We start from the raw sequence: 14,525 nt of genomic DNA on the forward strand, positions 1-14,525 counted from the left end.
TTCACAAAAATGCCAAAGAGACACATTGGAAAAAAAGACAGAATTTTCAACAAACAGTGCTAATAAACATGGATTTTAGCATTTAGAAAAATGAAACCAGATCCTTATCTCTCCCTGCAAAACTTAACTTTAAATGGATCAAGAACCTCAACATAAGACATGATGCCTTACATGAAACAACTTCCTGAACAGTACACCAACAGCCCAGGCCTTAATGTCAACAATTAATAAATGGGACCTCATGAGGCTGAGAAGCTTCTGTAAGGCAGGAGACACTGTCAGTAGAACAAAGCGACAGCCTACAGACTGGGAAAAGATCTTCACCAACCCTTCATCTGACAAAGGTTTAATATCCAAAATATATAAAGAACTCAAGAAATTAAACACCACAAAACCAAACAACCCAATTGTGAAATGGGGCTTGGAACTTAACAGAGAATTCTCAACAGAGGAATATCAAATGGCCGAGAAACACTTAAAGAAATGCTTGTCCTCGTTAGTCATCAGAGAAATGCAAGTCAAAACGACACTGAGATTCCATCTTACACCCATCAGAATGGCTAAGATCAAAAACTCAAATGACACCACTTGTTGGCGAGGATGTGGAGAGAGAGGAACACTCCTTCATTGCTGGTGGGAATGCAAACTAGTACAACCACTTTGGAAAGCTATCTGGCACTTTCTCAGAAAAATGGGAATAGGGCTTCCTCAAGACCCAGCTATTCCACTCCGTGGAATATGCCCAGAAAATGCCCTACCACACAACAGGGACATATGCTCAACCATGTTCATAGCTGCTTTATACATAGTAGCCAGAACATGGAAACAGCCTAAGTGTCCCTCAGTAGAAGAATGGACTAAGAAACTGTGGTACATTTACACTATGGAATACTACTCAGCTATTAAAAACAAGGAATTCCCGAAATTTGTGGACAAATGGATTGATCTAGAAATTACCATAATGAGTGAGTTCACCCAGAAGCAAAAAGAGACAAACGGTATATACTCACTTATATCAAAACACTAGTCCAAGGGATACATGTACCATGAAAAACTTTACTTACCAAGAAAGTGGGTCAGAGGAGAGGACATCCTATTGCAACTTTAGGCCAGAGTAGCATGGAAGAATGGGGAAATAGTAGGACCCACAGGGTCCTGGAAACCTATAAAGAGAACTTTATGACAGGCAGATCTGGGTCCTGGGGTCCTCCTCAAACTAAGGCACCAGCCAAGGAGAATATAGGCAGTAAACTTTGAACCCCTACCAAGACCTAGCTGACAAACATGATATTCTCCACCGTTGAGTGGAGAGTGAGATCTGACTCTCACACAAACTCTGGTGCCCCTTTTATGACCACGTCCCCTGGATGGGGAGGCCTGGTGGCACTCAGAGGAAGGATAGCAAGTTACCAAGAAGAGACTCGATATTCTAAGAGCATATATAGGGGGAGGAGGTCTCCCTCAATCACAGACATAGGGGAGGGGAGACGGGGGGAAAGTGGGAGGGAGGGAAGAATGAGAGAAAACGGGAAGGGCTAACAATCAAGATGTAATATGAATAAATTAATAAAAAAATAATGTGGAAAAAAACACATGATGCCTTGAAACTACTAGAGAAAAAAGTAGAGTATACTCTGTGCCTGTGTTTATATACCAGTGAGAAGTAAGTTCTGAGAAGAGAAATGCAAACAGTGAATCTGGCTGTCTGTCAGAAAGGCAACTTGAAGGTTCTTTCCTGTGCAGGGATATAATGTTGGCTTAGCTAATCAGAATAAATGTTTCTGAACTCATGTGAAATTTTATTTTTAATTCTCATGTTGTATTTCAACTAAGGATCAGGAGCTACAAAACATACTCAGAGGAAGGAGACACCTTTGTCTTCTTAGAGCTGACAGAAGTTGAGGCATGCAAAGGCATGGGAGTCCTTATCAAATGCACTGACTCCTTTGTGTCCAGAACGATGATTGCCTGGTGACATGAATGTCTGTCACTGAAAATGGTGCTTTATCGTACCATCCTATGAATTACTGTTTTCTAAACACAAAGACCACACACAAGAGGAACAGTCATTTAAAGCAACTCCTCTCTTTACCTTTAGTCCACGGTGGGCTATGGTAGAGAACCTATTGATGCTGACAGTTTCGTTCCTTTGTATTAGCTGTCTTGTGATTTGAAAAATGATTTTGTGTTTGCAGAAATAACTGACAATTCTTAAGCATAGAGAGCCTTTTGTATTGATTGGTTTAATAGTGGTAGAAAATGACCACAGAGTCCTTCTTCTGATCCCATGATTAAATTTTTGAAGTCTTTCTCTAAGGTATGATTTCAACTTGTTTCAAGAAAACTAACATCTGAAGATAGTGTTTTATTTTCTGTTTATTTCACTGACATTGAGATCTCAAGTCCATTCTTACTCCTGCTCTTTCTGTCAGTCCATCCCTCTGTAATCAGTCTCTCAACACTTTCACACTAAAGATACTGGTAACTGCTAGAATAAATAACACACTAAAATCTCAAGAGTTTTTCCCCACTAGAAATGTATTTTGATTCACATAAAATGCAGAGGTTTGAAGAGGTCTGTACTACACAGTTCTGGAGGGACCTGGTCTAACGGAGATTCTGCCATCTTTTAACACACTGTTGTTTCAGGGGCATCTGCTTGTTGTCATCAGCTGGCAGACTGGACAAGACAGATCAAGTGCAGGAGCAGATTTTTCTGGGCCATGAAGAAGCAATGACTATCATTTCTCCCCACATTTCATTAAGCATAACTCAGCAGTGTGATGCCCTACCCTCACTCCCTGTTGAATGTAAGGCCACTTCCCAAGAACAAGTCTTGACTGTGGAAGGAAAGCAAACCTTGTAGGTGGTAGCCAGCTCTTCTCAGTCTTGATCTCTCCAGATCTCCCTAATTCCCCACACTTGCCTCTATAATATGGAAGCATTCCACGGCAGTCCATAATGTTTCAACACATATTAAGATAGGCACCTCGCTAACTGGTTGTGACCGTTACCATTTTGTCACATCTGGCCATCACACAGAATGTCAACACATCCAAGTCTTGTTTCTCTGAAACAAAGTTGTATCTGTTGAGTATCTCATCATAAAAGCTAAGAAAATTAATAAATAAACTACACATTACTGGCCAGTACTACAATGATAAGCAAATATCAATGCCTGAAATATTTAGACCCACTTAGATTTTTGTTGTTTTTTTAAATAAATTTTTTTATGTTTTGCTTTTGTATTTGTCCATGTGAGGGTGTCAAATCCCCTGGAGCTGTTGACAGTTGTGAGCTACCATGTGAGTGCTGGGGATTGAATTCGGGTCCTCTGGAAGAGTAGCCGGTGCTTTTAACCACTGAGCCATCTCTCCAACCCTATATTCACTTGTTAGCATATTTCAGTTCTACAAATAAAAACTTCAAGACTAGCTATCTCCCTGGAATGCTAAGTGCCACTATAATAACGTGTAAACAGTTAAATGGGAATGAGGCAGACCGAGTCTTGCTTTAGAAAGTTCTCTGAACTCTTTAGGCATAGGAAACGAAGTCATCAAATGACAGTAGCTCCTTGTTACTCAAAGTTGTCATCAGTGAATTTGTTTTGTCTCCAGTAATGTGTATCAAAGAGTACTGATGCCTGCAAGTGAGAACAGAAGACAGTCTCCCCCCCCCCCCCCCAGCACCCATCTGGATACCAACTTCTCTGGCTTTTCTTAAAGCATGTGTAACCAGGAAAAAGAAGAAAAGACAGTGTGGGTGGGGTGGGAGGGACCTGTGATTGCGTCTCTCCTAAACGATCTAAAATCAAATATAACAGGCATCATGGTGGATTATAGCTGTAATCCACCTCCTAGCACTTAGGAGGCTGAGAGAGAATCACAAGTTGGAGGTCAGCCTTGTGGGGGGAGGGGTCCCTTTCTCCTTCTCCATCTCTCTCCTCCTCTCCCTCTCTTCCTCTTCATCCCCTTCATTCTCTCCCTCAGCCTCTTTGGTATGTGTTGCTCTGTTCCAGAAAAATTTTGCCATAATTAGACTGAATCCATGAGCACAACAAATCCTTCCTCGTTAAGTTGTTTCTGTCAGTTCTTTCCTCACAGCAGTGAGAAAATGACATAGAAAGTAGTCATTCTTTCAGGCAGTGGTGATGCATTCCTTTAATCACAGCACACGGCCAGCCTGATGTACAGAGCTAGTTCCAGGACAACCAAGGCCACACAGAGAAACTGTCTCAGAAAACAGAGAGGGGAGTATCCTTTCCATTCTGCACTCTGCTAAAATTATTTGTAATAAGTCTCACTTATTTCTCACCAAAGTCCTGAGAGGCTTACAGAGTGGTTACATACTTGCCTTTAGTTGTAAAGCTTGTGAGGGTAATAGTCCTTCTGTGCTCACCACTCCTCCTTGACCTTCATAACCACCTTTGAACTTACATTAAAATCTATCTTGCCGGGCATGGTGGCGCACACCTTTAATCCCAGCACTCGGAAGGCAGAGGCAGACGGATTGCTGTGAGTTCGAGGCCAGCCTGGTCTACAAAGTGAGTCCAGGACAGTCAAGATAACATAGAGAAACCCTGTCTTTAAAAAACCTTACAAAAGGGGCAGGAGAGATGGCTCAGCGGCTAAGAGCACTGTCTGTTCTTCCAATAGCTCCTGAGTTCAATTCCCAGCAACCACATAATGGCTCACAACCATCTACAATGTGATCTGATGCCCTCATCTGGCCTGCAGGGGTACAAGCAGGCAGAGCACTGTATACATAATAAATAATAAATTTTTTAAAAAACTTACAAAAACAACAACAACAAAAAACTCAGTCTATCTTGATTGCCATGATCTTCAATTAGAGAGAAAGTATGCTTTGTGTTTGGTCATAAGTAGAATTACACTTAGCAGAGTTCTCTCTGCTTGATTTCTTAATTCACAGTTTCTCAGAATGCTAACTAAAGTGTTGGCAGTAGGCCGGACAGATGCCTCAGCAGTTTCGAGTGCCGACTGCTCTTGCAGAAGGCCCAGGCTTGGTTGTCAGCATCCATAGTAAGCAGCTCACAGTGACCTATAACTCTAGCCCCAGGGACTCTGAGACCATCTGGCTTCTGTGGGCCACACAGTGCACATAAACTCATGTGGGCACACTACAGACACATAAGTAAAGATAAATGCATCTAAATTTGTCAACATAAATGGTTAATGATTTTAATAATTCAGTGTTCTTAGAAGGCAGAGACATGTGGGTCTCTTTGAGTTCAAGGTCAGCATAGTCTATGTACCAAGTTCCAAGCCAGCAAGGGCTAGACAGAGAGCCCGTCTCAAAAAAAGAAAGAGAAAAAGGTGCTATTATACAAATAGAAATGTCGTTCTTTATTCTGGTGGGTTCCTTTTCATGTTCCACTGAATGAGAAAAGTACCGTTACTCCTAAGCTTATAAGTATAGTGTTTTTATGTTTGGTAAACTATAATACACAAGTCTGAAGTGTTACTACTTAATTGCTTAGGAGTAGCTATATAAGAAGCATAGTTTCTATTCCCAATAGAGATTAGTAGAAAGCCTGATTGCTAACAGGCTTTGACTATCCTCCTTTCAATACTGTGCTGAAGATTCATCCTAGTTTCGTCGTGCTACTGTGAGGCACAGCATGACCAAAAGCAACGTAAGGGAAGAAAGGGTTTATTTCAGGCAGACCCTGAGGGCAGGCCTGCTTGCTATTCCTTCCACACAGTGTTACCTCTGACCGGGAACACAGAGCCAGGGAAGTACAGCCGGAACCTTGGGGGAATGCTGCTTGCTGGCTTATACTCAGCAAGCTTTCCTATACAGGTCAAGGCCCTCCTGAGTCCGTTAGTAGACAAGCACCACCCCTCCCCCATAGACATACTTACAGGCCGATAGGATCTAGCCTAGCCAGTGTCTCAGTTGAGGCTCTGCTTTCAGGTGACTCTAGGCTGTAAATCTAGTTGACAAGACTAATCAGAGCAGGGCTTAAAAGGTGTACTGAAGGAAATGTAAGCCATTGAAGAATGTTTAGCAAGAAAGACTTTGATGTGCTTTTGCGTATATTATTGGGCCAAGGAGTAGATGCTGAAATATAAAGTGAAATCCATGGTTCTCTTACACCCATCCAGGTGAGGAAGTTAAAGGAGAAAAACTGCTACTGGAGCTTATGCCTGACAGGCCATGTTTGGGAAGGTACTAGTCTTCAAGTGGTTGTTTGGTTGTTTGGTTTTGGTTTTGGTTTCTCAAGACAGGGTTTCTCTGTGTTGCCTTGGCTGTCCTGGACTCACTTTATAGACCAGGCTGGCCTTGAACTCACATCAATCCACTTGACTCTGCCTCCCAAGTGCTGGGATTAAAGGCGTGCGCCACCACGCCCAGCTGTTTGTTTTTTAAGATTTATTTATTTATTTATTTATTATGTATACAGTGTTCTGTCTGCCAGAAGAGGGCACCAGATCTCCTTATAGATGGTTATGAGCCACCATGTGGTTTCTGGGAATTGAACTCAGGACCCCTGGAAGAGCAGCCAGTGCTATTAACCTGAGCTATCTCTCCAGCCCAAAGTATTTGTTTTTAGGGAAAAGCTCCAACTTCAAAAGATGAGTTTCATTTGACAGTGGCAGAAGTAGAGAGAGCCAGCAGACAGCTAGAAAAACAAAAATGAATCTTCCATATTTGAGATTTCTCTGTGGGAGTCATTCACATTGAGGTGAAAGTTGAAGCCAGGAGACAAGAGCTACCTAGGAGGAAGAGAAGGCAAGGACATCCCTGGAAGAAATGGCGAAAAGTACCTGCATACTGTCACTATTGTCAAGAGGTACTTGGGTTGTTGTTGTCATAATAGAGTTTTGTCTATTTGGGTTGTTTTTTGTTTTGTTTTGTTTTTTGAGGTTTGTTGTTGTTTGGTTTGGTTTTTCAAGACAGGGTTTCTCTGCGTAGCTCTGGCTGACCTGGAACTTGCTCTGTAGACCAGGCTGGTCTCAAACTCAAGAGATCCTCCTGCCTCTGCCTCCCGAGAGCTTGAATTAAAGGCATGAGCCACCACACCCAGCCTGTTTTTACTTTAAAGGAAAGTTTTTTAAAATCTTATTTATTTTACCATGGAAGCCCAATGTAGGTATAGCTCCCAAGGTGACAGTTTTAATAAGACCTAATGCTAGAAGGAAATAAGTAAGACCTAATGCTAGAAGGAAAAAATAAGAGAAAGACAAATATCAAAGATTAAGAGGAAATCACATTACTTGACAACTAAAAAGCTATCAGTGATGTTAGAAAACTAGGAGCCAAGAAGAATAATGTTTGTGAGTGAGCAAATGATATGAAAAGTAGAAACAAATTCACACAAATAAAGCGGATGACATTCAGACTTCAGTGTAACTAGTGGTACTGTACTTTCCAGAAGAGCAAGACACCTGGAAATGCCGTACATAGCATAAATTGTGTGCCTTTTATATCCTAAACACCGTAAGCTTTTGAGTTCAGTGAGCTCTTCAGAACACAGGCTTGTCTTAAATTGGTAATCCTCCTGCCTCGGCCTCTGGAATGCTTGCTAGAATTACAGGTAAAGAACCAGCAAAGTCACTCTTTTATAAAAATCTTCTGTTGTTTCTATTCAAGAAGAAATGGACGACAGTTGTCACCCTCGTCTTACCCTGTATTGTGTGCTACTTATATACTCAGTGCTCAAGCAACGGCAGCAGTAACAGACATTGTTATCGCCAGGTATAGATGCATACTGGAGAAACTCAAGTATCGTAGAATAAGTAAATCAAATCACTGAGACAAAATCAGTTCTGTCTTAACCAAAAAGTTCATTCACTGTAACACAGGCTTTTTTGTTACCTTTGTAATCCCAGTAGACGTGGATTCTCATTCATGGTTTAAAGCTTAAGAAATAGATCAGAGGCCTGTATTAAGGCCTGTATTAATTGTCACAGTTATACAGCCATGAATGAGTAATTAAAAAAAAAAATCCAGGCATGGTAGCACACGCCTTTAATCCCAGCACTCAGGAGGCAGAGGCAGGTGGATCGCTGTGAGTTCGAGGCCAGCCTCGTCTACAAATGGTCCAGGACAGTGAAGGCTACACAGAAACCCTGTCTCGAAAAACAAAAAACAAAAAACAAAAAAACAAAAAAACAAAAAAGCCTTGGCCGGGAAGTGCTGGTGCACACATTTAATCCCAGCAGTCAGGAGGCAGAAGCCTCTGCAAGTTTGAGATTGAGGCCAGCCTGGTCTACGGAGAGAGCTCCAAGACATCCAGGGCCACACAGAGAAACCTTCTCTCTTGAAAACAAACAACAACAACAATAATTACACCAAGTACGCTCCAATAATTTTACTGTAACTAACTCAATGGAATTTTGAGGTCTCTGCCTCTGTTATGCCCTAGCTTTGTTAGACCAGACTGCCAACAAAATAGAGCTTTCAGACTGTTCTCTGTGAAAGTTTAGGGAGCATTTTCAGATGATGTAAGTATAAGAAAGCCCTGTCCTCAGACCTCAAGAGGACAGTGATGATTCTACACAGAGTAAGCCTGGCTGGGCATTCTTCCAGCTAAGTAATTTCCTTCCATGTGATTAATATTGCCTGGTTAAACAAGGTAATCTAATGTCCATTGTAGTTTAGAAATTCTATAAAGGCAAATTTTGGGTTTTCTTTCAAAATCTTACTAAACTGAAGATTCTGGGATGATATAATCACGTGGAAAGTGTACCACCTCATATTCTCAGGCTCAAAAGCAGGGGGAGAAGGAGGAAGATAATCTAGTGTCCTCCCTTCTATCTTGTTTTGTTTTGTTCTTCTTTCTCTCTCTCTCTCTCTCTCTCTCTCTCTCTCTCTCTCTCTCTCTTCTTTTTGGTTTTTTTTTTTCTGGGTTTTTCAAGATAGGGTCTTTCTGTGTATCCTTGGCTGTCCTGGACTCACTTTGTAGACCAGACTGGCCTCGAACTCGTAGAGATCTGCCTCCCGAGTGCTGAGATTAAAGGCGTGCGCCACCACCGCTCTGGGGTGTTTGTTGTTTGTTGTTTTGTATTGAAGACACCTTACTGTAGATCTCAGGCCCCAGCCTGGGATCCTTCTTGCCTACTAAGGTGTTAGAATTAAGGTGTATGCCCTTATGACCTAATACCGGTTTTTTTTTTTTTAATTAAAAAGAAAAAATTCAAGGTATCTGTTGCTGTTTTGTTTGTTTTGTCTGTTTTTACTTAGGAGTGCATGGGTCTGTCACGATACTCATGGGAATGACAGAACAACTTGCAGAAATTCTCTCCTCCTACCAAGTAGATTCTAAGGAAGAAACTCGGGTCATCAGGCGTGGTGGCAGGTACCTCCACTACTGAGACCCTAATGTCCAGTATTTTATTTTTAAGACACTGTGAACATTTTTACACGAAGTAGGCTGCATTGGGTATTATAGAGAATACAGGTGATCTAGATTTTTTCTTTCAATAATATAAATAGAAATACTACACATATGCCACAGAAACATGTTGACACATAAAAGAATATATTTCAGGGAATATCGTTTAACCAGTAAAGTACTTGCCTAGTTGGTAGGAAAGTTGGGGTTGATCCCAGCATCACATAAACAATGTATGGTAGTACACACCTGTAGATAGGATCAGCAGTTCTAAGTTACACTGATGAGATGGCCAGAGGGTAAAGGTGCTTGTTACCAAACTGGATGGATGGCCTGAGTTTGATCACCAAGACCTACATGGTAGAAGGGAAGAAGTGACTCCTACATGTTGCTCTCTGGCTTTCACATACATGCGCACATGCATGCATACATATATACATTCATTTAAAAATCAAGAATGGGTTTTGAGGCCTAGGCTACATGAGACCTTATGTCAATGAAAAAGAAAGAAAGAAATCGTTGAACTAGGAATATAGCTCAGTGGCAAAGTGTTTAGCCCTAGGTTTGCTATTCAGCATCACAAATAGTTGATGTGTGTGTGTGTGTGTGTGTGTGTGTGTGTGTGTGTGTGTGTGTGTTAAAGATTTTCATTAGGATAGTTTGAGCTAGGATAGAAGATTCCAATAAATGGATTAAAATACCCAAAAATTAGAACAGTTTAGATGGTCACAGTCAGAACTCAAGCTCAGTTTTTCTAGTACTTTTTAGCCTAGCTCTGCTTTTGGCATTGTCCTCAGGCCAGCTAATCCACATGATTTGGGCCAAGGAGGCTGTTCTGGCCTTCATGAGCAGATATGACAATATCCAAGACGTTGAGAGGAAGCCTTTCTCTTTCATGAACAGATTCAGTTGGAGTCTGTCATCAGAGAGATAATAGGGGAGTGGGTGCCATCAGGAAACTCAGTATACTAGAGGAGACAGCATGGGGCAGTGTGATAAATATGCAGAGATTATATGTATCTGCTGGTGGCATCGAAAAGGAAGTATTCCACTGCACTAGGCTAGAAAATAAGTAGAGGCTTGGCAGAGGCGGCCAGAGGAAACTTCTATAACAAGGTCATCAGGCCATTTCAGAACATGTTAAGTTTAGGTATCAGGGGACACTCCAAATAGAGAAACCCAGTAAACAGATGTCTCTAAAGCTAAGGCCTAAGGCTGAGAAGAAAAGTCTAGATAAAGAAAAGATACATAGGCTATTGATGGTGGCTGCTGTGCAGACTCATATAGAGGAAGAGTGCAGAGTAAGGAGCACTGACCTGTTAGTACTGATGAAGAGCTGCTGACGACGACAGAAAATAAAAATAACTGGAAATGGCTTTTGTGATGTCCAAACATTTTATTTAACTAGTAACAAATCTCTTTCCCAAGATTCTGACTTAGTGGTGCCTCATCTTATCGGCAATATGACTGGATCTGCATAGTCAAGGCAAAACCATGGCATTAAGTTTCCTAAATGACTCTCTCTTTTTGCAGGAGTGGCCACACATTACTTGCCTTCTGGTTTTCCCGCCAAGAGGGAAAACTAAACCGACAGCAAACTATTGAACTGGGACATCACATCCTCAAAGCACACATCTTTAAGGTAATGGGAGAAGTGAGACTTTTTCTTTCCATCTCTAACAGACCTTCCTAAATACTACATGTAGGAGCGAGCTATTATTCCCATGTAGTCCCTACTTTCTGAAATTAGTCTGCCCCATCTCCTAAATTATATGTCTGGTCATCCCTCAGCCTTTAGAAAGAGAGCTAACGCTGTTTTGACAGAGAAGTTAAATCCTCCATTGAGAGGTTGACAAGGTTAATAGGCCATTTACTCAGACTTTCCAGGGAATACATGTACAGTATCATTTATATAAGGAGAACATGCACATACTTATGTGCTCTACATATGACTAGCTGTGTTATAAAAGTTAATCACAGGTTTTTATGGTAACTAAATATGTGTGTATATATTGTGTTATATGTATAAATGCTAGTAATATATACATATATATTAGAAACTATATATAATATAGCCTCAGTAATTTATAGCTCACATGAAAGCTTAGGAGGAAATGATCCTCACTTTTAGTTCACAGCTCACTATTACTATTTATTACTATTCAGGCTGTAGGCTCATAGTATAGCTCAAATATAAAACACTTGCCTAGCATCCAGAAAACACTGAAGAAATAAAAGTCTCAGGCATAAATGGTAGCAAGGGAGGCTAAGGCTGAGTACTGCCAAGAGTTAAAGTCAGCTGGAGTCACATACCAAGGCTGTACATCACAAGAAGAAAATTCTGATAGTTCTAACCTATGTTGTCCCTCAGAGTTCTTCCCTGACTTGGAATTGAAAAATCCAAGTATCTTAAACAGTTCTCTAGGTCAGACTCACCTCAAGATACGTAAAGACTAACATTTCTCCAAGAGCCTCACAAGTTCTTCCCAGTATATAAGTACACAGCCAGAGAAGCTTGTTTATCAGATGGACAGAAGTGAAACCCACTGTGACAAGTCCCTTATTTGAGTCATAACTGTCTTGTCTTAAAAAAAAAATCAGTGATTCAAAAACGACCTCGCTCAGTGCCCTTACTTGCTATGAGAAGAATACAACGAATATAAGAAGACAAGGTTCCAGTATCAAGAGGGCAGTAAAATGTCTACAACACCCATAAACGCTGAATAACTGTCTTTCAGTTAGATAGGAAATAAGTATCAATCTCTTAACATAACCATCTGCACAGGAGAAGATACAAAGGTGAAGTTGGTGCTTGCCTTTGTACACCATAAAATAAACGCCACACTAACAGAAAGAATATGTAGTCGTTTGTCCAAGTGTGATTTCAGAACATAGAAGCCTACATTGATGCAGAAAGCATAGTGGTCTGAGATAAGAGTGGCTCTGTGTGTGATTCAAGCTGTAAACACTCCAGTGTGCAGCATAGAGTGATGACATGCTAAAGAGTGAGCACTAGACTCTGGTGTTCCTGCTGCTGCCGCTGACAGGATCCTTTTCAGTGCAGAGGCTGTTGAGAGGCTTTAGTTCTCCCAGACTGGGGAAACACATACATACTCCAAATCAAGAGAGGGAGGCCCAAATGGGGAGTTGGAGCTATGCTTCCTGGTTTTCTAGAGTGAAGATGAACCTATAACCTAACTCTAGGCCTGACTGAATAGCATCTGGGAATCCTTCAAAAAGAAATCTACAAATACTTGATTTCATATGTCAACATAAGCAAATCATAACAACTTAGGATAGGCTTGCTTCAGGATTTTTATATGTGTTTGTATATTAACTAATTAGACAAATAAGAAATTAGCAGTTGACATCCCTGCTATTAGCACACAGTGAGAGAAGTTCCAAAATAGTAGTGATTAGAAGCTGTTGTCTGCCCTTCCTCCTTTCAGCGTAACCAATTCTTGGCAGCTAGGTGACTACTCTAGTAGAAAGAGTCAGAACAGAGCTCTACAAGGCCATAAACAATATGGATGATGTGGAAATTAAGTAGCCATTTTTAAATAGTGAAAGAAGATGAAAGGCGCAGTGCCTTCCCTGTAGTGTGAGGCTGTAAACTAGATTCCGTGTCACCCTCCCAGAGGCACTGTGCTTCTGAGGTCCCACTGCTCTACACTTTGCCAGCATTTGACCCACCTCTTAGGGTTGACCCTCTTAATCCGGACAGGACGGAACAGGAGGATGGGTAGACCTGATCAGCATCCTTGCTCCTCATTCTGTCCAGCTGTATGTTTCATGTTGAGACTATTTAGACGCAGGCGGCCACTTTGACAAGGTCATGTCCTTGTAGGCATTGTTTTTTCAATCCAGGTTAGGGATATGAGTAGAGTGCTTGTGGTTCAGTGCCACATAATAAGCCAAGAATGGAGGTTGTGTGCCTATAATCCTGGCACTTGGGTGATAAAGACAGGAAGATCAGAAGTTAAGTTATCCCTGCTACACAGAGAGTTTTAGCCAGCATGGAAAGCACGAATGAGACCCTCTTTTAAAAAGATACACTTATAAGACATTGTAGATATGGGTGGTGGTAGTCTTTAATATCAACACTCAGAGAAGCTCGAGGCAGGCAGATCTCTGAGTTTGAGGCCAGCCTGGTCGACAGAGTGAGTTCTAGGACAGCCAAGGCTACACAGAGAAACCATGTCTCAGAAAATAAAAACAACAACAGCAAAGATATTGAAGAAAGGAGGATGGAAAGATTATAAGAGCCAGAGTACCAGGATGCCTGCTGCTAAATAGTGTCTTCCAGACATGATAGGGACTCTGCACCTATGAAACCTCAGCAGTGTGGTCACCTAAACAAGACCTACAGCACCAGTCAGCATGCCAATACAAACAAGAAAAATTTCTCAACACCCCACCTATATATACATAATGAATCAATCTTCAGGGATGAACCTCCTAATAGGTTATCCAGTACAAGTGGTCAGTTCTAAACACACCTACATTTTTGTTTTGGTTTGGTTTTTTTGAGACAAGGTTTCTCTGTGTAGCCTTGGCTGTCCTAGACTTGCTTTGTAGACCAAGCTGGCCTAGAACTCACCGCGATCCGCCTGCCCCTGCCTCCTGAGTGCTGGGATTAAAGGCGTGCGCCACCAAACACACCTACACTGAAGCAACACTAAATGGTCTCAGTAGAGCATGAATGTGCGCGAAGCAGGCGCGTGCGTGAGTGTGCACACAGGAGGACTTGGAATGGGGAGAGAGGTTGGAAATTACGTAAATTCAGTGTTCATGTATAAAATTAACAAAACAATTTTAATTTTTTAATTTGAAAAAATTGTATGTTATGTTTGTTAACCTGGTGTTTTTGTGAGACTCCTCTAACAGTGGAGTTGGGGGTGTCTCTGAGTCTTGCCTGCTCTTGGAGGACCCTTTTCCTCCTACTGGGTTCTTGCCCAGCCTTGATATTCTTTGTATGAGGGTCTGTGCTGAGGTTTTGTTTTTGTTTTTTTTGTTGTTGTTGTTGTTTTGTATGTTTTTTTGTTTTTTGTTTTGTTTTGTTTTGTTTGTATCTTGTTATGTCATGTTCAGCGGAGATCCCTGGGAAGCCTGCCCTTTTTTTTTTTTTTTTTTTTTTTTTTTTTTTTTAATAAATGGAGGACGA

At 41.3% G+C, this 14,525-nt stretch overlaps 1 protein-coding gene across 12 annotated transcripts in view; it reads left to right on the forward strand.

Annotated features, from left to right (window-relative positions):
• TANC2 (tetratricopeptide repeat, ankyrin repeat and coiled-coil containing 2) overlaps positions 1–14,525 on the forward strand; it is a gene marked incomplete at its 3' end in the record, with an annotated part of 287,236 nt that overhangs the window by 235,165 nt on the left and 37,546 nt on the right. For all 12 annotated transcript variants that reach the window (XM_084748481.1, XM_084748489.1, XM_084748486.1 and 9 more), the window contains one exon: positions 10,895–11,003. In XM_084748481.1, coding sequence (XP_084604607.1) covers positions 10,895–11,003 — 109 coding nt within the window. The remainder of the gene's footprint in view (positions 1–10,894; positions 11,004–14,525) is intronic.

Source organism: Acomys minous, assembly GCF_964271855.1.
Source record: "Acomys minous genome assembly, chromosome: 12".
Classification (NCBI taxonomy): domain Eukaryota; kingdom Metazoa; phylum Chordata; class Mammalia; order Rodentia; family Muridae; genus Acomys; species Acomys minous.